General features: G+C 40.8%; 1 protein-coding gene across 3 annotated transcripts; it reads left to right on the top strand.

Moving 5' to 3' along the window:
• Positions 1-4,808: 4,808 nt before the first annotated feature.
• Positions 4,809-21,582, top strand: LOC100918187 (eukaryotic translation initiation factor 3 subunit C). 3 transcript variants are annotated; one of them, XM_031963137.1, is made up of 21 exons: positions 4,809-4,917; positions 5,079-5,229; positions 9,870-9,935; positions 10,101-10,290; positions 10,455-10,580; positions 10,792-10,846; positions 10,971-11,080; positions 11,269-11,396; positions 11,883-12,036; positions 12,198-12,295; positions 12,510-12,651; positions 13,028-13,153; positions 13,357-13,450; positions 16,411-16,601; positions 16,840-17,064; positions 19,627-19,990; positions 20,483-20,642; positions 20,778-20,843; positions 20,942-21,029; positions 21,150-21,312; positions 21,421-21,582. In XM_031963137.1, exons 2-21 carry the CDS (start codon positions 5,129-5,131, stop codon positions 21,504-21,506), a joined length of 2,733 nt encoding a protein of 910 aa, XP_031818997.1. In that variant the 5' UTR covers positions 4,809-4,917; positions 5,079-5,128; the 3' UTR covers positions 21,507-21,582. The 3 variants fall into 3 exon arrangements, with proteins under 3 accessions (XP_031818997.1, XP_031818983.1, XP_031818990.1); XM_031963123.1 differs by having other exon boundaries at positions 12,192-12,295; XM_031963130.1 differs by lacking the exon at positions 4,809-4,917 and adding an exon at positions 4,949-4,973 and having other exon boundaries at positions 12,192-12,295.
• The last annotated feature ends 1,376 nt before the right edge of the window (positions 21,583-22,958 follow it).

The raw sequence follows: 22,958 nt of genomic DNA, 5'->3' as shown, positions 1-22,958 counted from the left end.
TTTCATGTTTTTATAATGATTTAAGATTTACAAAATTCTTTCCCCAGGTCCACTTTTGCAATGTGACAAATTATTATAAAGCAGAAGATTTTTTAAAAATCTCCTCCCTTCCTTCCGGTTATACATGTACATTCATTCTTTAAAATGCATTTCCTTATGAATCATGTTGGAAGAGAAAAAAATGAACAAAAAGGAAAAACCATGAGAGAAAAAGGGGGGAAATGAACATATAGTGTGTTGATTTACATTGTTTCCATAGTTCTCTCTCTGCATGCAGATGGTGTTTTCCATCCAAATTTATTGGGATAGTCTTGGATCACTGAGTAGCTGAGAAGAGCCAAATTTTTCATAGTTAAGTCAATGTACAATCTTGCTGTTACTATGTACAATGTATTCCTAGTTCTTGTTTTGCCCAGCATCAGTATCAGCAATCAGTAAATCCTTCCAGGCCTTTCTAAAATCAGCTTGTTCATCATTTTTTATAGACCAATAACCCATTACTTTCATATACCATAACTTATACAGCCATTCCCCAATTGATGATTCCAATTTCCAATTCTTTTTCATTTTCCAATTCTTTGCCACTACAAAAAGCATTCTAAACCAATTTTTAATCTTTCATTGTTCCTACTTAATCAGAGTAGAAAATGGCAAAGTTTGATAGAGGAGTTTAAAGGTTAGGTCAGTGGAGTGTTGTGGGAAGAGTACGGGGCTTGGCCGTTTCCTAGAAGTTACCTTAGGGTACTTATACATCCTTGTGTTTGTTTGCTCTTCTGTAAAATGAAGGGATTGGAAGAAGAGTATCTCTTCCAATAGATAATTGGCAACTAGATCATATGATCATATGAAATCTCTTGCAATAAATTGTGATAAAAGTTTGACTTTAGAGAAAAACAGAATACTAACAGTTCTAATAATAAGAATTTACTTAAGCTTCTGCACTATGCTGGACATTAGAGAACCAAAACAGAAATGAAGTAGCAAATGACATAGTTGGAGGCAGTATGGTAAAAATGAGGGCCTGGATTCAAATTCTCCTATAACTTTAGGTAAGTCACTCTTCTGTCAAATAACAGAACATTTACTAAATAAATACAAGGTGATGAATTTTTTGAAGGGAGGTAGATGATACATAAAGCAGCTTAAGAGAGGCTTCATCTATGAGGTGGCTTTTGAGTAGAGCTTTGAAGGTAATAAGCACAAGGCACCTACTGTATATGTCAAGATGTGGTGTTTTACAAATATCCCATGAGACCCTCACATTGACACTACTGATAGGTGCTCTCAATTATGCCAATTTTTTCAGTTGATAAACTGAAATTAACTTGTCCAGGGCCATACAACCATTAACTATCTGAGACCATATTTGAACCTGGATCTTTCTGACTCCAGATCTGAACTTTGAAATAAACAGGAACTGAAGGGTGGTGGAACTGAAGGGTAGTGGTATTCATTTCAATCAGGGTATAGCTACCTTCTGCAAAGGCAAGGAGATGGAAGATGGAATATTCTGTGATGTATAACAAGAAGGTTCTTTTAGCTAGACCAAAGAATATGTGACAGTTGGAAAGTAGGTTGGAGCTAGATTGTTAAGGATTGTATTTTTTCCTTGAAGTAATTTTTTCCTTCAAGGGTCTTCCTTGAAGAGCCACTGGAAGTTTTTGAGGGGATCGACATGGTCAGACTCTTGCTTCAGGAAAATTACTGGCAGCTGTGTGAAGATTAGAAAGAGGAGAGAAAAGTCAGGAAATTCACTGAAGAAGCTATTGCAATACTTGGGTAAGAGTTGATAAAGGCCTCAAGGAAGGATGGGGTGGAGGGGGTCACGGTGTGAATAGAGAAAATAGGACACATAGGAGAGAGAGTATAAAAAGAGAATTGACAAGATTTGGCACCTGGATAGATATTTCGGTCAAATGTGAAAAGCAGAAGACAAAAGTTAGCTAGGATATCTTAATTACTAGAGCTAATGGCTTCTCAATAGTCATCCTTTTTGACCTCTTGGCAGTCTTTGATAGTGATAATCATTCTCTCCTCCCAGATATACTCCCCTTACTAGGTTTTATGACACTGCTACTTCCTTTCTCCTTACCTGTCTGATCTCTCCTCCTTTGCTAGGTCTTCGATCCAGGCCACTCTTATGCCAAGGGATGTCCTCCAAAACTTTGTCTTTGGATTTTTATCCCTCTAGGCTATCTTGCTTGGTGATCTCATCAACTTTCAATCTGTTCCACTTCCATCTCTTTGAATGATTTTTAGATCTACTATAATCTGTGCAATTCTGTTGTGTCCCACTTTCTAGAGCTCCCTTGTTGGGGTGACAAAATGTACTGTTGCTTTCTCGAGCCCCACACTGGAGTGATTAAAATATATCGTCCTAGTGGAGAAGTGATGAAGTGGGACTCCTGAGGATGGTAGGAAAATGGAGTCCGTTTATTCCAAGGACTTTCCCCTTTTTATAATGTAACAAAAACAACACTGTGCACGTGGGACCACAGGAATGACTTACTATTGTATGTACCACCCCCTGACTTCTCAGGAAGGGCTAGAACTCTTATTAGGGAAGATGGGGAGCTGAACCAGACATTGTTAGCAGGTTCCCTCTGGGCTGAAGGGTCTTGCATAATCTTAATACACTTTTAACTCCCCCTCTTTTCAATTTAACTATACTTATTGTTCTACATTAATAGGATCCCTGAAACCCTTGTTATGATTTTTACCAATTAGGACCCCATATCACTTTTTCCCCCTTTTGTGTGTGTGTGTGTGTGTGTGTGTGTGTGTGTGTAATTGGGGTTAAGTGACTTGCCCAGGGTCACACAGCTAAGAAGTGTTAAGTGTCTGAGGTTAGATTTGTACTCAGGTCCTCCTGACTTCAGGGCTATGAAGGGGTGAGAGAAAGTGAGGAATCCTTGAGGAATCCTGGATGACTCCTGGGTTGTGAGCCTGAGAGATTGACATGGTGAGAACAGGGAAAATGGAGAGGGTGAGTTGGGGAAAAGAATGAGGATTTTGGGATATAGTGAATTTAAGACATTTGAAAGATTGGAAATCAGAAGAGTTTGGGTCAGAATAAGTAAATTTGAAACCAGAGTTTTCCCACTGACTGTGGCCCTCTACACATCTCAAATATCGATGGCAGCTTTCTCAATCTCAACATGTTCAAAATGGAATTCAGTTTTCCCCCAAATTCACTCTTCTCAGTTGTTACCATCAAGGGTGCCCAGACCTCTCAACTACCCAGACTCACAACTTGTGTTATCCTCTATGCCTTAGACTAATCTCACATCCCATCTGCTATCTTGTCATTTCTACTTCACATCTCTCAAATACATCTCCTTATCTCTACTCACACTTAACTTACTGCAGTGGCATTGGTGGTCTTGGTCTCCTAGGCCAATCCATTCTCCACCCAGATAATAAGATGATTTTTCTAAGGTGTAGGTATCGGGGAAGTTAGATGGTTCAAATCTGGTCTCAGACACTTAACACTTACTAGCTGTGTGATCCTGGGCAAATCACTGAACCCCAATTGCCTCAGAAAAAAAAAAAAAAAAAGTAGTTCTGACCATATGAGCCCTGCCCCCTCCCATAAGATCCAGGGATTTCCCATTAATTCCTCCAGTATCAAATATAAAACGGCTTGGCATATAAAGTTATTCACAACCTGTCCCCTTCCTACTTTCACAATCTTAATACACTTTAACTCCCCCCCCCTCCCTTTTCAATTTAACTATCCTTATTGTTCTAAGTCAAGAGGATCCCTGAAATCCTTGTTAAGATTTTCACCAATTAGGACCCCATATCACTTTTTTTTTGGGGGGGGGGGAATTGGGGTTAAGTGACTTACCCAGGGTCACACAGCTAAGAAGTGTTAAGTGTCTGAGGTTAGATTTGAACTCAGGTCGTCCTGACTTCAGGGCTGATACCCTTATCCCCTGCACCACCTAGCTGCCTGCTTCCCCCCTCCCTCCTCCCTCCCCCCATGTCACTTTTAATGGCTGAATAGAGAATGAAGAATCCAGAGAAACTTGAAGCAGTTATTGCAGTAAACCAGGTGTGGAATACTGGGGACCTGTGTCAGATTTGGTGGCCATGTCAGAAGAGAGAAGGAGGCATATTTGGGAAATGTTATAAAGGTGAAATTGGAAGCACTTGCTAACAGCTTGTATATAAAGGGGCTGAGAGAAAGTGAGGAATCCTGCATGACTCCTGGCTTAGGAGCCTGAGAGATTGGCTTGGTGAGACCAGGGAAAAGGGAGAGGGTGAGTTGGGGGAAAGAATGAGGATTTTGGGATATAGTGAATTTAAGATATCTGAAAGATTAGAGTTTGGGTCAGAATAAGTAAATTTGAAAAGCATCAGCATAGATGCGGTCATTAAATGCATGGGAGCCGATGATACCAAATGAAGCAGAGTGTGGGGAGAGAGCTGCTGTTTAAGACCTACAGAAATCAATTCGGAAGTCAAAAAGTATTACTTTCCAGTGAGGATGTGACTCTAGCAAATCCCTTTATTTGCCTCAATTTTCTTAAATCAACCAATAATTATTAAATGCCTGCTACGTGTACAATGAATTTTAAAACAGCCCCATTTCTCACGGTTGTTGTGAAGGATAGAAAAAAATTAAAATTGAGGATAAAATTTCAAAACCATATCAAAGGACAAAATACTTGTAAATTGTTCTGCAAACTTTAAGGCGCTAGGAGATTGTTGGAGGTTGCACTTGAAGACTCCCCTCGGCTCTCTATTTGCAATAAGCGAGCGTATTGCGGAGTCAGCGCGCCCCGCCTCTCAGCCTCATCTTTCCCTTCGGCCGGGCGCCGGAAGTCAGAGGCCTAGAGGAAGTGACGCCAGCCCCCTTGCCTAGTCTTTCATCATCCGTTTCTGCGCGATTTTCCTCCTGCGCCCGATCAGGTAAGCGACGCTCGTGGCCTCGTGCTCCGGCATCCAGGCCCGGAGAGGCGACCGAGGTGGGAGCGGTTCTCGCGGGGACCCCCCCCCCCCAGAGCCTCACGCGCCGCTTCTCTTCGCCAAGGGCGAGCCTTCCGACCGCTCCTGTTTTCTCTCGCCCCCAGGCCCCAGCCCGAGACCCGCCCGGTCGGCCGCGTCCTCAGCGCCCGCCGCCATGTCGCGGTTTTTCACCACCGGCTCGGACAGCGAGTCCGAGTCCTCGCTGTCCGGGGAGGAATTGGCACCCAAGCCCGTGGGAGGCAACTACGGCAAACAGTGAGCGCGCCTCCGGGAAGGGCCGGCGGGGCTCTGGAAAGGGCGGCAGAGGGTGGGGGGGTGGCTTTGGGCAGAGCGGGGCGGGGAGTCCCAGGCAGAGCCGCAGGGGCAGGGGGGGTATGTCTTAGGGAGAGCGGGGCGGGGAGAGGCCGGCGCCTGGGCAAGAGCAGCGCTGACGTTAAGTGAGCCCTCCCCTGATCAGGCTCTGCCGCTGATACTTTTGGGAGAACCCAAACCCCACTGTCCGTTCGTGGAGTAGCAAGAGGTTTTTCACAGGGAATGGAACAAGAGCTTTGTTCCTCTACTGCTTAGGGTGGTTGTTGGGAAGGTGTGAAGCGCATCCCAAGTGTTAACGTAAACATTGGTTAGTCCCACTGCTGTGTGTTGAGAGGATTAGACTTGCACAACAGCGCATGCTGCACTGTAAGTTAGTGATCATGTGGATCCAAGAGGATCCAAAGGATGGGGGAAACCCGGCAAAAAGCTGGTGGCACTTGGAGATAATACAAAGGCAAAGAAAACAGCCCTTTGCCTTAGCGCAAGTGGCTTGCATTCTTTTGGGGGAAACAATATATGCACGATGAGTAGCTTAAAACAACTTCAGAAGGAGGAGAAGCGTTAACAATTAGGAGAAATATGGAAAGGTCTTCTGGGCTCATCTTTAACTAGAGTTAGGGATTATAAGATACTAAAGTCTTTTTAGGGATAGGCTTTTCCAGAGGGAAAAAATCTTAAAAAAACAGGGTCGTGTAAGGGTGCAACAAGTAAACCCATGTGCAAGGAACATAAAGAGTAAGGGGGAGCAATATGTCCCAAGTCTGGAAAGATGCCAGATTATGCAAAGGTTTTAGATATCAGAGACATTTAAAGTTGATGCCAGATTATGCAAAGGTTTTAGATATCAGAGAAATTTAAAGTTGATTTTAGTTATTAGAAAACAGCTTCTTGAGTAGGAAAGTGATATGGTGAAATCTACTTTTAAGACTTGTCCGGCAACTGTATAGAAGATTGGTTGAGGAGAGGAAACATGCTGGATCTAGGAAAACCAATCAGAAGGCTGACAAATTGTGTAAAATGAAAAGGACTGGAGTGGTTGCTGTGTATGTGGGCAGAACATATATATATGACATAGATGACATTAGGAAGATTCTTGGTGCTGATAGAGTGGACCTTTTTTGGCAATTGAAGGGTGAATATGAGGAATAAGGAAGAGAGAAGACTCGGATAAATGACTTGTTGTGAACCAGAAGGGTCATGTGTCGATTTAGAGCTAAAGGACATCATAAAAAAATCTAGGCCAACTCTTTCATTTTTACAGATGCGGAAACAACACAGGGAAATTAAATGGCTCCTTGTCATGTCATGTAGTCATCAGTTGTGAGATGTGTAAAGCTTTTGTGTTCTAAACTTTTCTTCCTACCTACCTTATCCCTCCTCTCCAAAGCAGGATGAAATCTGTTATAAGTTAAATATCTGCAATCCTTTTAAACATTTCCATATTTGACATGTTGTAGAGAAAAAATCAGATCAATAAGGGAAAGGAAAAAACACAAGAAAAAAACAAAAAGGTGAAAATAGTGACATTACTATCACATTCAGTCTCCATAGTTCTCTCTGTGGGTATGAGATTGATATTTTCAATCCCAAATCTGTTGGAATTGCCTTGAATTGCCACATTGTTGAAAAGAGCCAAATCCATCACAATTGATCATCACGTAATTAGATTACAAATGAAATAAAAGGGTGAAAGGGGAAAAGTCAGCAAAATAATCACACACATAACCTTCCTCTATTTGAAAGTGGTGTGATGAGTTTTCTTTCATCTCTTCACTGAGAATGTATTTGTCTGTAATTGTCACACTCACTATTATAGTTCTGAGGTGGTTGTGAAAATCCATTTAAAGGATCTTAAAGTGCCTCAAAAAAGGAGAGGGCAAGCAGATGCAGTGAGATTGGCTTCTCTAGTGCCAAGACTTTCCTTGTGTCCAGCATGAGAAAAAGAAATGAAAAAGAGGAAGAGAGCGAGGAAAATCCCAGAAGTCAATGTGCAGATTGTTGTGACCATCAACCCCTTGGTTGGAAAAGAGGAAGTATAATATTCTTCTCTAAAATGTAATTTTCTCTGGGAGCAGGTTTCTTGGGGGTCTCTGGAGGCAGCCTTCCTTTCAGTTCAGTAATCACCATACGCATAGCCAGGGGTTAAAGTCTTGTCTCCTTTCCTGGGAGTTAGCTTTCTTATAGGCCTATCTCCTTGGTCTCTTGGTTTTGCTCATTTCATTCCGCCATCAGTTCCTGTAACTATAGACTTCTCACATCATCAGCCACCTCCTAATTTCTAATAAAACAATTATATTCACATATCATACCTTATTCAGTCATTCCCTTTATGTCTAAATCATGAACAGTGGCGAGATTTGAATCTAGGTCATTCAACTCCCAAGACAGTGATTTTTTTTTTTTTTTTCACCTATTCTGGGTGTTGATATGTTGGATAGAAATAAAGAAGTTAGAAAGTGGATTAAATTCAAAGCCACAGGACAGGGAAGATGTCCAAGGAGAGAATTGCATTGGAGCAAGGAGAGGAGTTTGTCAGAGAAAGAAAATCTGTAAAGCACCAGGAAGAGTCAGAAGACTGTTTTGGTTGAACTATATTTTATGAAAGTTAATAGAATAGAATATCATAGGGCTTGAAAAGGGTAGGTTGGTGACATTTTGGAAGGCCTTAATTGCCAAGGCAGGGAGTTTGTATTTTATCTTGAAGGAGAGTTAGACTGTCCTTATTCCTCACTTCATGACTCCATGTATTTGCAGTGTGACTCCTGGATGCTCTCCCTCTTCACCTCTGGCTTCAAGTTTCAATTCAAATCCTTCTGTATTGTGCTTTGTGGAAAAGTTGGAGATCTTTCCCCTACTTCTTAACTCTGAGATTAGCTTTTATTTACACTGTAAATATCTTTATTGCACATGGTTATTTGTATGTCCTCTCTGAATATGAACTTCTTAAAGGCAGGGAGTTTTTGCCTATGTATTTCCGGCACATAGCACAACATGTAGTATAAAGTAAATGCCTAATTTGTGTTGACTGATCCACACATCCCCAAGAATTCTGCCTTTCCCAAGTTTATGTTTGAATTGGAAGAGACCTTAGAGGTTGAAATGAAATTGTATATTATAGAATACTAGACTTGGAGAGAAGATGACACCAGGGTTGTCCATTTTGGCGACGGGATGATGGTGGTTCATAGGAAAACCAGAAGAGGAGAGGTTTGGAGGGAAAGAAAACACATGGATTCTATATTGGATGTGATGTTAATATCTGACTAGTGAAGGAGAGAAATTAAGTCTGGATCTTTTGAGCTGTATCATTTTTATAGAGAGAACATGGAACTCCTCATAGGAGCTTATAGTATAGCTAGAAAAGAAAGAAGGACCCAGTGTAGAGCCTTAAGCAATACCCACTGTTAATTTGACATGTTTTGGAAGAAGATCCAAGAAGAAGACTAAAAGGGAAGTTAAAGTTGACTTCCTATTTTACAGTTATTGCTTTAGTCTGCTAGTGAGTTTCCCTGCTGTCATTTTTTTCCCCCTCCAGTTTCTTATGCATATACTATCAGATTGAAAGATCGATGTTACCTTTATGGTTAAGACCCTTCAATGATTTCCCACTATTTACTGTCCAAGCTTTAGCTTGTCATTCATATTCATATGTTATCTGACCCCAAACAATTTTCTTCCCTTATTTCACATTCTTCCCTTTTATGTCCTCTTAAGCTTCAGCTAGTCCAGACTACCCATTCCCTTCTATATGGGGGTATGTTGTTCTTATCATAATTGCCTATAGAAATCCAAAGACTTCTCCAAGGTATCCAGCTTCAAAATGCCATATATTCCATGAAGCCTTCTTTGATTGCAACAGAAAATGACCTCTTCTGTTCCTGAACAACAGAGTGATAACGTTGTTTTTACCTCTCTTGTATCCTCTTAGAGTGTCCTTCAGTGTTCATTGGTTTTGTACAACGGTTTATTTGTGTGTGTTGTAAGCTTTTTGGGGATGAGGACAATATCTTACCCATCTTTGTGTGCTCCAGGATACCTAGAACTGGCTTTTTGCATATTGTAGACCTGATTCTTTGGAGGAGTAGGGAGTAAGGAGGTTTTTTTTTTGTTTTTTTTTTTTTTTTTTTTATTAAATAACTTTTTATTGACAGAACCTATGCCGGGGTAATTTTTTACAACATTATCCCTTGCACTCACTTCTGTTCCGATTTTTCCCCTCCCTCCCTCCGCCCTCTCCCCAAAGATGGCAAGTAGTCCTATACATGATAAATAGATTACAGTAGATCTTGGATACAATATACGTGGGCAGAACCAAAAGTTTTCTTGTTGCTCAGGGAGAATTGGATTTAGAAGCTATAAATAACCTGGGAAGAAGAATAAAAATGCAAGCAGTTTACATTCATTTCCTAGTGTTCTTTCTTTGGGTGTAGCTGCTTCTGTCCAGTAAGGAGTGTTTTAAAGGAAGAAGTGATTCATGTAATAGTATATAATTCAATTTTTTCTTTCAACTACCAATCAGAAGAAATGATGGGGGTTTTCAAGACTTCTTTGAGCAGTCATTTATGATCACTTTCTCTCCATAGGCCATTGTTGCTGAGTGAAGATGAGGAGGATACCAAGCGGGTTGTTCGAAGTGCCAAGGACAAAAGGTGAATCTGGTGGTTAAGGATGGATCCTAAAGGTGAAGGAGAAGTCAAAGGAGTTTTTTCTATAGTAGTAGTTGGAGAGGATGGAGGACATTTGGTTTTCTAATCAAGGTTTGAAAGGGAATGGTTTAAGAGCTTGTCTTTGATGTGAGACTTCCTTCTCATTAGGTTTGAAGAGCTGACCAACCTTATCCGAACCATCCGGAATGCCATGAAAATCCGGGATGTCACTAAATGTCTTGAGGAATTTGAACTCCTGGGAAAGGCATTTGGAAAAGCCAAGAGCATTGTTGACAAAGAAGGTGTTCCCCGATTCTATATCCGCATCCTGGCTGATCTGGAGGACTATCTGAATGAGGTTTGAGGCTAGAGTGGGGATTTTAGTGGGACAGAAGAGACTTAAGAACTGGAATGCTGTTTCTGTCCTGGGACTTGGATTGGGAAAGCATCTCATCCTCACTATCTTGCCTTCTTGTTTCACATTTTTGTTTTCTTTATCCTTTTACTTTTATGGTCCCTTAGCTATGGGAAGACAAGGAGGGAAAGAAAAAGATGAACAAGAACAATGCCAAGGCTCTGAGCACCTTGCGTCAGAAGATCCGTAAATATAATCGGGATTATGAAGCCCAGATCACCAGTTATAAGCAGGTTGGGAAAATTGCATCACACTGCAGTATTCTGTACTTGTTTCATTCATTGAGTATTGGCTATTATGCCGATATTGTGCCAGATTTTGGATTAGATCAAATGACAGGCAGGACTGGGAAGCTGGAGTATGGGCAGTTTGGGAGGATGGGATGGAGTCAGATATTTTCAGGGGATGATAGCATCCCTCACTCCTGCCATTCTCCTCTTCCAGAACCCTGAGCAGTCTGCAGATGAGGATGCTGAGAAAAATGAGGAGGATTCAGAAGGTATGAGTGAAGTACTGATTGGAAAGAAAAGACAGAAGTTGGGGAGATGTTTATTACTGTGGTTTCTTTGTTGTTCTGTGATCTTGTTCCTACTTGTTTAACTTCACTTGGACTTCCTTTCCAGGTTCTTCCTCTTCAGATGATGATGAGGATGGTCTTAGTGCCACAAGTTTCCTCAAGAAAAAGTCTGAGGCACCATCTGGGGAAAGTCGCAAATTCCTCAAGAAGATGGAGGTGAGATCTAGGGAGGGAAGATGGGGACTGGGGAAATCTGCCTGCTTTAGGTCAGAGTTAGTTCCATGGAGAGGCCTCATAAAATTTGATTCTGTATACTGGAAACTCCATGAAAATGTCAGAAATATCCCTTCCACCTTCAAACTGCTTAATGTTTTTTGTCCATCTCCTGCTATTTGTTCATTAAGGATGAAGATGAGGACTCTGAGGATTCAGATGATGATGAAGATTGGGGTTCAGATTCTACTTCCTCAGATTCTGATTCAGAGGAAGATGATGGGAAATACACTTTGTTGGCTTCCAAATTCCTTAAAAAGTGAGTAAAGCAGGGGAAGTTGTAGAGCTAATTTAGATTAGTTTTTAAATTGACTACTATAGTTACAGAACTCTGTATCAATATTATATTTCTTGTGTGCTTTGACTGTAGCAGGGGGATGACCTAGTTGTTCTTACATACTTCGGTTAGATATAATGGCATTATGGCATCCCACAGTAGTGTTATAAGTGGGTGGCTAAATTACAAACATCCAGCATTGTATAATGATGACTTGACTATGTTATTTTGGAAGGATGTTTTCCTGGGCACTTGTGTGGGGCATACCTATTAGTAATCCAGGTCCTGGTTCCTTTTGTGATTGATGGTGAGCAGTAGATCCTCTGAATCTAGCTAGAGCCTGAAATTAGGTCAGGAAAAATAAGGGACACATGAGGAATGGTAGAACAGGAGAACTGAGAGTTGAGGCTCTTGGAGGGTATCGGGTCTAATCTCACATCTTTTTATATCTGCTGTATCTTATTACAGAGAAAGCAACACAGACAAAAAGGTTGCAGAGAAGAAGCGAGAGGACAAAGCCAAGAAAAAGCACGATCGAAAATCCAAGCGCCTAGATGAGGAAGAGGAGGATAATGAAGGCGGAGAGTGGGAAAGGGTTCGAGGAGGGGCACCACTTGTCAAGGTGAGGTTTTCAGGGCTGACGTGTAATATGTTGGAGGTTTGGGGATTAATAAAGGGGAATGGGGGAGCCTGAAAGTACTGTCAAGGCAAGGTGGGAATTCTGTTGAAGAGGGTACTTTGATGGACTTGGGTGTGACGGGGGCATGTGTTGCCTAGGAGAAGCCTAAAATGTTTGCCAAGGGAACAGAGATCACCCATGCAATTGTAGTCAAGAAGCTGAATGAGATCCTGCAAGCTCGTGGCAAAAAAGGAACTGATCGGTGAGGCTTGTCACTGAATTTTATTCTTTCTACACAGAGGAAGGGTTGGTGGGAGGGAGTTTTGGATGTGAAAGCTTTAAGCGACCAGGCCTTCACCAAAGTGATACTAAGAGGAATAATGAGAGGCTGTTGCCCATGGAAAGAAAGAGATGTTTTGATGGATTGGCCTTTGAGATTTCTCCTTTAATCCTCCTTCCTTTCTCTCCCTATACAGTGCAGCCCAAATTGAGCTGCTGCAACTGCTGGTTCAGATTGCAGCAGAAAATAATCTAGGTGAAGGAGTAATTGTTAAGATCAAATTTAACATCATTGCTTCCCTCTATGACTACAACCCTAACCTGGCCACGTATATGAAGGTGAGTGAAAGTATTTTGTGGGACTGGCTTTGAAGGAAAGAATATTTAAAATTTTGCTTCTATATGAATAGCTGAAGGAATGGAAAAACAATCTTATTTGTATAAGTTGCTTTTAAAAAGTGCTTAAGGCAGGGTGTTAAAAGGAAAAATACTGGTTTCAGACTTTGTAAATTCCCATTTGTACTTTAACCTCTATTTCTTTTTTTTTTTCTTAATAGCTTTTATGCATGGCTAATTTTTCAGCATTGACAATTGCAAGATCTTTTGTTCCAACTTTTCCCCTTCTTTCCCCCACCCCTTCCCCCAGATGGCAGGTTGACCAATACATGTTAAATATGTTGAAGCTTAACCTCTGTTTCTTCCCACTTCTTGGCAGCCAGAGATGTGGCAGAAGTGTTTAGACTGCATCAATGAATTGATGGACATCTTGTTTGCAAACCCTAACATCTTTGTTGGAGAGAATATCTTGGAAGAGAGTGAAAACCTATCCAACTTTGAGCAGGTAAATTAGGAAAAAGAATGAGAAACTGACAGGGGATCGGAAAAAAAAAAATGACCAGTTTGGGTAGAAATTTGGTGGGTCTTATTCTTGGGGTGGGATTTACTTTTTTTTAACTACTAACTATTGCTGCTGCTGCTGCTGCTGCTACTACCACCACCCCTACCACTACTTAATACTACTTATTCCTTTCTCCCCCACCTCAGCCACTTCGTGTTCGTGGTTGTATCCTAACTCTGGTGGAAAGGATGGATGAAGAGTTTACCAAGATCATGCAGAACACAGATCCTCATTCCCAAGGTGCGATTGGGCATATATGCTTAGGGTAACTGAAGTACATGAAAATGATGTAAAATGCTACCAGGAGAAAATTCGGATATCACTATTTCCCTCTCAAATGCATAAAATGAAAGCTTGAGATGAATATTTTTCTAATTACTACCAGGGGCCAAAATTTTCTGGTTAGCCAATGGGAGTAGTTGTCAGTTATTGTCTTGTTCAGTGAATGAATGGTATCATCACTAGCAAAGGTGGTTTGTCATCCAAAAGTGAATGACCCACGAGCCACCGAAGCAGCCACAAAATACTTCCTTACACAAGCCACCGCCTCTATGATAATAATATTCGCTATCATTTATAATGCATGATCAAAGAACCAATGAGCCCTACTTCAACTCTCAGACAATTGAGCCTCTCTTTCAATAACTTTAGAAATTTGCCGCTACAGCTATCCTTTTTCAAATTGCCCCACACCTCAATATAAAAATCCTCATTACCCTAACAATTCTATCCACCATTGTAGGAGGTTGAGGTGGCCTTAACCGAACTCACCTACGAAAAATTCTAGCCTACTCCATTGCCCACATAGGCTGAAATAGTGATCATCGTACAAATTAACCCGACCCTAACCGTCCTAACCCTTACTATCTATGTTATAGCTACTCTAACTATATTCCTAACCCTCAACCTATTAAATACCACCAAAATCAAATCCCTAGGCGGTCTATGAAATAAATCAGCCACAGCAACCATCATCATCCTTCTTACCCTCCTATCCCTAGGAGGCCTACTACCTCTCACCGGCTTCATACCCAAATGACTCGTCTTACAAGAACTAATTAACAATGGCAACATCACAACAGCCACAACAATAGCCCTTTCAGTCCTAACTAGTCTGTTGTAGAAATTTACCATCATTATCATATAATGATTACTTTGCTATTCTGTGAGGGGCAGATACAGAACAATTCAGCAGACAATCCCTGTATTTTAAGAACTAGGAGAGAAAAAAGACATGCACAAATAACCAAAATACAAAGCTCTATTTAAGTACAGCATGGGGGTTATCATAAGTCAACTTTGTAACAGTTCAAAAGGAGTGATTTTTTTTTTCCCCCGTGTGGAATAATGAGGGAGTGGCATTTGAAGTTATATTTCAATGGGTATAAGTGGTTTAACCTATTCATTTTCGTTCCCTGATCCTTGAGAAATATTCAGTCTAATAAAAGAAGTTTAAGTACATGTACAGGTATATACAAAATGCTGGGGTACCGGGGAGAAAAAAGTATGTGTGTAGGTCATGCTTTGAGCTAAGCTTTGAGGAAAGGAATCTATGATGATGAAACCAGAAGCACATTCTAGTATGTGAAGAAGTCTGGAGACGAGAGAAGACTGATACAGAAATGTAGTTCTTAAAAGAGTTCTTTCCTTTTTACCTTTTTATGCTTCTCTTGAATTCTATATTTGGAGGTCAGATTTTTTTGTTCAGTTCTGGTCTTTTCATGAGAAATAAATGAAATTCACCTGTCTCTTTGAATGTCCATCTTCCCTGAAAGAAAATGCTCAATTTAGCTGGAGAGCTGACACTTTGGGAAAATCACTTTGCCAGTTGTGTCAAAGAGAGATTAGTCTCAAGTAAAATGGGAGGTAGTGAGACCAATTAAGATGCTAATTTTAGTAGCATTTTCACTGATCACCAGAGGAAGGCTCCTTGGATCTTCTTGGTCTTTCAAGTTTACATGGCTTCCTTACTTTATCACTCCTGAGGGCACCTATTCTAGACTACAAAATAAACAGATTAAACAGAGCAGAAGTGACAACACTCCTGAATTAGAGGGGTAATTCTTTAAATAGAGAAAAGGAGACATATAAGAGGTGCTTTTAGCAACATTATAGGTATTGAGACATTTAGTGGAATAGACTAAACAAGACCTGTGGGAGGAAAGCTTTTGTGCAGTGTTTTTATTGTTTTTTTTGTTCTTGAAGGCCAGTGACATTCAGAAGGTGATGTCCTGACTTACATGTGAATTAATTATCAGTAAGGCAGGGCTGTGTAAAGACCCCAGTTTTATTTTCTTCTGGAGCCATTTGGATCCAGTGGCAAGATGCAGATCAGGACAACTGGAAAAGGCCTCTAATACAGTAGGAGATCTTGGCCTTTCCTAGCTAAGGTCTTTCCCACTTCTCATTTTGTCTGAGGTAATGCTTGTTCAGTGATCAGGACAGGAATTAGACTTGGTAAGAAAGCAATTAAAACCCAAACAGAGACCAAGGCAGGCTTGGAAGCTGCTTTCCACGCAGTCAGTGAGGGGCAGAATGATTTGGGTTTGGGCCCTGGGGAAGAGTTTCAGGCATGGTCAGTTAGCTCCATCTGAATCTCTGTGGGCTTTATTAAAGCCTGATTTTCCAATTCTGCATTTCAAGAAATCATAAAAGAAACTATATTGCCCAATACAGTGCATTATCCCTGGGTTTTTTTCCCCTCTTAATGATTGAATAAACAAGTAGGGAATGGGGGGAGGGAGGAATTTACCTTTTGCTTGCACCAAAGAAATCTGTAAACCCAAAATAACTTGTGAGATTTCAGTGATTAAAATTCTTTTGGTAAAGCACCCACAGTAAGGTAAGGGTTTGATTTCCTATGTGGACAGCAAGGAGAGAGCATTGCCCAATGGAATTAGCCAGTTGAGTGTCCGATGGATTAGCTGCTTCTACTTGTAGGTTTCTTAGGCTCACATCATGCCTCTAGAATTTACTGTTTGATCATGTTTCAATCATTCCACCTCTTGCATGCTTAGTTTTCTATCTGTAAAATAGAGTTAATGATAACTTTGTAGGTTTGTTGGAATATTAAATGGCATGAGAGGATATAAAGCATTTTTTGAATCTTTAAAAGGGTTAAGTTGGTATGGTTTCTGTAAGATTTCTGGGCAGGGGAGCCAGGGAAACCAAAATAAATAAATGTTTTTTCTATATGCCAGAATATGTGGAGCATCTCAAGGATGAGGCCCGAGTCTGTGCTATCATTGAACGTGTTCAGCGCTATCTGCAGGAAAAAGGAACAACTGAGGAGATCTGCCGCATCTACCTTCGACGAGTACTCCATACCTACTACAAGTTTGACTATAAGGCCCATCAGCGGCAGCTTGCTCCTCCCGAAGGGTCCTCAAAGGTACAAGGCTTGGGGAGAAAAGACCCGTAGGAGATTTGGGCTATTGACTTTCAAGTTTGTCATTGAGGGAGACTCATCTTGTGGGATGAGTTAGATATTTACTTTTGATGTTGAATCTTTTTTGGAATTCCTGGAAAATCTAGTGTTTGTGAAGGTGGTACTGAGAGATCATGCTGTGCCTGGGATTTCCTAGTGTGTCTTCCACTCTGAACTCCAGCTCTGTTCCTTGTTCTTCCAGTCAGAGCAAGATCAGGCTGAAAATGAGGGGGAGGATTCAGCTGTATTGATGGAGAGACTGTGCAAGTACATATATGCCAAGGATCGGACAGACAGAATTCGGACATGTGCAATCCTCTGCCACATCTACCACCATGCTCTTCATTCTCGCTGGTACCAGGCTCGGGACCTCATGCTCATGAGTCACCTACAGGACAACATTCAACATGCAGACCCACCTGTGCAGGTGGGAGGGTAAAGTGGGTGGAGAGATGACAGGGGAGTTTTTTTTTTTTTTTTTTAAAGGGAAGTTCATAATGGAGCCAGAATTGGTTCCTGTGGTTGGAGAGGGGCCTAGAGATCCATGTGTTCAGGATGGGGGAAAAAGGCAGCCCTGGGTTTCTCTCTAGTTACAGACTGGTTTAACCAGAAGAGGCACAGGTCTGGCTCATGAACATTTAAATTAGAGACTCAGAGTCTCTAATTTTCTTAGGTCTTTGATGCTCTAGTTCGTCATTAATCAAGCAATATGGAGTGGCTGATGTGTAGAGCATTGCTGGGTGCTCTGGGAAATGTATAGACCTTGCAGTTGAGGAACTTCTTCAACATGGGGAGCCAAGAATGTCAAGGAAGCAGTGCTTGGTTTGGGGGCTTTCTGAATTGTGTCAGCCTTGTTGGAATCACAGATTATCCTTGGAACATATCCAGGGGACCTTGCCTTTAGCCATAGAGATGTTGCTTTTCATTACTTTTTGCTAATTATTGAACTCAGAAAAACCAGTCACTTGGATCATCTTCATCTCAAATAAATTCAGAGAAAACATGCTAGGTTAATAGGATTGTTAGAAGAAATAATGAAAACTGCTAAATTTCAAACTGAATGATATTTCTGGCTGTTGTTGCCTAGATTTTGCTTGTTCCATGCTCCTCTTTAGATCTCAAAGAGTTTTTAACTCTTTTCATGGCGCACAAGTCAACAAAATTTTTTGCCCCCAAATATCCAGTTTTAATTTTAGAGTTCACCTTAAGTGATCTGTGTTTCAATTATCATCCTTACTTAGAAAACTACTCATTAACATATATGTGAAGACGATGTCTTCGATGAAGACAAAATGTGAAGGTTTTCCTGGAGGCAGCCTTAGTCTCAGTTGAAATAATTACTCCAAAATGTAGCCAGCCAGTAAAAATGCAATTCTCCTTCCAAAATAGCCCAGTTAGTTGAGGCCTGACTCTGCTTGAGCTCTTGCAGCTTTGTCCTTGGCTTCTGCCTCTGCTTTCTTCAGCCTCCAGCCAGCACCAAGTTGGAAGATGCAATGAATCTCTCTGTACCTCAGTAAAAAAATACAAAATAGTCTATGAGATATGCTAGATGAACCTATTAAAATATTTTTTCTCAAGATAAGCTTGCAATGCAAAATTAATAATACTATTACTCTTTGATTGGGATACTAAGAAAGGTGTTTGAGTTGTAAAAGATTGATTTAAATTTGATTTCTAAGTCGTACTTTAAAAAATTTTTTGGCTGAGGCAATTGGGGTTAAGTGACTTGCTAGGGATGAACAGCTAGGAGGCATTAAAGTATCTTAGGCCAGATTTTGAACTCTGGTCCTCCTGACTTCAGGGCTGATACTCTATCCACTGTGCCATCTAGCTACCCATGTAGTTTTTTAATTTTTTTTTAATTTTAGTAATGCTTCCAGTTACATGTAAAGATAGTTTTCAACATTCATTTTTGTGAGATTCTGAATTTCAAATTTTTTTCTCCCTTACCTTCCTCTTCCTCAAGATAACAAGTGATCTGATATAGGTTATACATGTATAATTATTTTAAATATACTTCCATATTAGTCATGTTGTGGAAAAAAAAAAACCCAAAACAAAAGGGAAAAAACCATGGGGATAAGCAAACAAAAAAAGGTGGAAATAGTATTCTTTCATCCACAGTTTAGTCTCCACAGTTCTTTCTGGATATAGGTGGCATTTCCCATCTCAACTCTTATTGGAATTGTCTTAGAATTATATTGTTGAAAATAACAGTTGATCGTCTGATAATCGTTACTGTGTGCAATGTTCTCCTACTTATGCTCACTTGTTACTCAGCATCAATTCATGTACAGGCTTTTCTGAGATCAGCCTGTTCATTTTTTATAGAATAATAATAATCTATTACCCAGTTTCTAGTTCCTTGCCACTACAAAAAGAGCTGCTACAAACATTTTTTGCACGTGTGGGTTTTTTCCCTCTTTTATGATTTCTTTGGGATATAGACCAAATAGATCAATTTTTTTTTCTGAATATCTTATCTTCCTCATTTGTAAAATGAGAATAACAACAACGCTGTAGATTGTGGTTGTCAGAAAAGGGCTGTGCAGGTGTGAGATGTCTCAGCTTGTCACTATGCTGAACAAAACCCAGTCTCACATCCAGAAAAACCTGAGTTCAAGTCATTGGCCCTCAGCACCCGCTGCTCAAGACAGTTCTTAAAATGCTGAGAAAATCTCAGGTTACTTGCTGTCTTGAAGAGGGAGGAGGAAAGGAGAAAAATTTGGAGCACACAAATTTGTAAAGATGAATGTTAGAAAACTATATGTGTATTTTGAAAAACAAAATACTTAAAAAAAACCCCAAAAAACTGGGGAAAATATTCCTAGAAAGCCTTGATCTGCATTGATCAGAGGGAGCTTTTTTACCTGGGAGTGCTATGATGATAGCACAGGCACAATATTTTATTCTTGTTCATCAAATAGTAAATCCTGAGTTCATGTGTCCTTTTCCTTTTAATGAGCTGTATTTTTTTTTCTCCTTCTAGATCCTTTATAACCGTACTATGGTGCAGTTGGGCATCTGTGCTTTCCGCCAGGGCCTAACCAAAGATGCACACAATGCCTTGCTGGACATCCAGTCTAGTGGCCGTGCTAAAGAGCTACTGGGGCAGGGTTTGCTGCTCAGGAGCTTGCAGGAGCGAAACCAGGAGCAAGAGAAGGTGGAACGTCGACGCCAGGTGCCCTTCCACTTGCATATCAACCTGGAGCTTCTTGAATGTGTGTATTTGGTGTCTGCCATGCTTCTGGAGATCCCATATATGGCAGCTCACGAAAGCGATGCTCGGAGACGCATGATTAGCAAACAGTTCCATCATCAACTTCGAGTGGGCGAGCGGCAGCCCTTGCTTGGTAAGGTGCAGTGATTATAGGGCTACTTGGCTTGGCTCTAGGCTTGGTCCTTCATGTCTGGTCTCAGTGGAGATTCTTTGCCACACTTAGAACAGAGATGTTTTCTCTGGTGATTATGATACAATGACTCTTCATAAAACAACTGCAAGTATAGAAGTCTTTCCTAGAATATGTTCACCATCCCTCTTCTCCATGTTTCCATGAAGATTTTAAACATTTGTGTGGAAGCAGAAAGTTGTCTTTGATTTTGCTAACAAAATATTAAAAGTGAAAAGAACCCTTATATAAATGAAGGGGGAGGTGACTTATTTACTTCAGATCATTGCTAATTAGGGGTAGCACTGCTTTTAGAACCTCATCTTTCTCTCATGTTGTATGGTTGCCCTATAATAAATGAAGACAAGGACCTCTCTTGCTTTTCTGTCTCAATTCTAGTACTGAATCTTTAAAAATGGTCCCAGGCCTTTTTATACCACCTGTCCAATTCTTTAGGTCCACCTGAATCGATGAGGGAACATGTAGTAGCAGCTTCTAAAGCCATGAAGATGGGTGACTGGAAGACCTGCCACAGCTTTATTATTAATGAGAAGATGAATGGAAAAGTCTGGGATTTGTTCCCTGAGGCCAACAAAGTCCGTACCATGCTAGTTAGGTAAAAATGGGAATGAAGAGACCTTGGATGTGCTGGTGCTAGGCAGAGGGGATGGAGTACCGGGAGCTGGTTGGGTGGTGGGGAGAATAGAAGAGAGGAGCCCATACCTATTTATCTTTTTTTTTCCCCCTACAGGAAGATCCAGGAAGAGTCATTGCGCACCTATCTTTTTACCTATAGCAGTGTCTACGACTCTATTAGGTGTGAAAGCATAGGGAATCTGTCTTGGGAGGGAAAAGGGACTAAGCTTAGTTGATAAATAACCTTGCTTTCCTAATTTTTCCCTTTTTCCTTTCCAGCATGGAGACTTTATCTGATATGTTCCAGTTAGATCTGCCCACTGTTCATTCCATAATCAGCAAAATGATCATTAGTGAGGAGCTTATGGTAAGGAAGAAAGGAGGGTGGTAGATTCTTAAGGGAGGAGTTAACATTTATTTTCAGAGGTAAAAAACCAGTTTGGGGAAAATGCATTTCCTTCTGACTAATCCTATTTCCCAAACTAAGGCCTCTCTGGACCAGCCCACACAGACAGTGGTGATGCACCGCACTGAGCCTACTGCCCAGCAGAACCTGGCCCTGCAGCTGGCAGAAAAACTGGGTAGCTTGGTAGAAAACAATGAGCGTGTATTTGATCACAAGCAGGGCACCTATGGAGGTTATTTTAGAGGTAAGATTCTTCCCTTATCGTCCACCTCATTTATTGTCTCTGCTCTGATACTGCTGTTCATACAACGATTTTTTCTTTTCTATTTTGACCTCTCTTCTCCTCCTGCAGATCAGAAAGATGGCTACCGAAAAAATGAGGGAGGCTACATGCGTCGAGGAGGCTACCGCCAACAACAGTCACAGACTTCGTACTGATCTCTGCAGGGCACACGGCCCTTGAAATGTAACTTTCTTGGCAGCGTAATTAAAAGTCTATATTGTGTTGACATGATTCTGGAAGTTAATAGTGCTGACATAACCAGCATGGATTTTGTTTGTTGGGGAGGAATTCCTCTTTGAACTTGAGTAAAGTCACTCGCTAGTGGCTGAGGCTCCAGACTGGAATGTCCACAGATTAGGTCCTTTGAGGGAAGAGCCACAAACTTGCAAGCTCTTATGGCTTAGGACAGTTTCAAAGGGGACATGGGTCAGGATCACTTTAAAGCATAGAAACTGAGGGAGAGAGAGCACTGACTTTTGTGTGTGCTGAACTCCAGGTAATTTGTGTAGAGCAAATTATTTTAAGGGGGAAAAAATTTAGTTTTCTAAGATACCTTCTTATGCTGGCCAATTTAATCTTTTGGGCTATTAACAATGTTTATTGAAAGAATACTCACAATCTTTGGATATGTTTAAGTCAGTTCATCAAATACTAAGTGTCAGTTACTATGGCTATGTGTTCAAACTGTTCCGATGTGATAAGTGCCACATTCCCTGCTATGATTTTGCCTGACAGATGATTAGTATGTATATGAAATGCTTTTAAGAGATCAGGAAGTAGGAAAAGAATTCCATGAACTGGAGAGGTTTGGAGAAGGTGGGATGTAACTTGGACCTTTTATTCCATGCAATGTTTTGAAAAAATTGATCAGTATGCTCTGGGATTAGGTGGAAACTAACTAGTCTTGGAATATACACTTGCATCATAGGTATCCACGGAGTGGTTGTCAAGGTAGAAAGATGGGCAAAACATAGTTTCTGTCTCTTCAAGATGGCCCTCAGAGTTTTCTTCTATTTTGAAAGTAGGATATGTTTTTCATTTTTATTCCTGCTTCTCTTTTTAATTTTGGCCATTTAATAGCCCCATTTCAAAATGGTATAATGCTAGGTTTTTGGCTCTGGATCTGAGGACTGGAAGCAGGCAGAGATCAATGGAGCATTCCTTTTACTCGTCATGCATCCAAGATTAGATAATCTCTGGCCCTGTGGAGCCAGGGACCTTTTGGGTGAGGGAAACACTGGTCTACCCTAGCAGGCTAGTTATGATCCTGTAAGGATCCCTGACCTCTCATTTCCTAGTTTATACTTTACACACTCTTAAAATAAAGGGTTAAAAAACCAAATCACCCAGCACTTAGAAAAATTAATCTTATGAGCCAAGTTTGCCATTGTATGTAGAATTAAACATCCATAGTTCCTCCTATTCCCTAAAAAAAGAGTGATACATTCTCAGATCTTTTCTTTGGAGCCAAGTTTGACTTTCCAGGAGTCCACTGACCATTCTGTTGCAGTCTTCAATGAAAGCATTGAACTTGGGATCAGGAGCAAGCCCTGCCTCTTAGCTGAGTGACTCACATGAGCAAATACCTTAATCTCTTTTGATTTCAT

The sequence above is a fragment of the Sarcophilus harrisii genome, chromosome 1, assembly GCF_902635505.1.
Source record: "Sarcophilus harrisii chromosome 1, mSarHar1.11, whole genome shotgun sequence".
In the NCBI taxonomy this organism is placed as follows: Eukaryota; Metazoa; Chordata; class Mammalia; order Dasyuromorphia; family Dasyuridae; genus Sarcophilus; species Sarcophilus harrisii.
The sequence above is the reverse complement of the archived record's forward strand: the minus strand, read 5'-3'. Positions and strand labels throughout refer to the sequence as shown.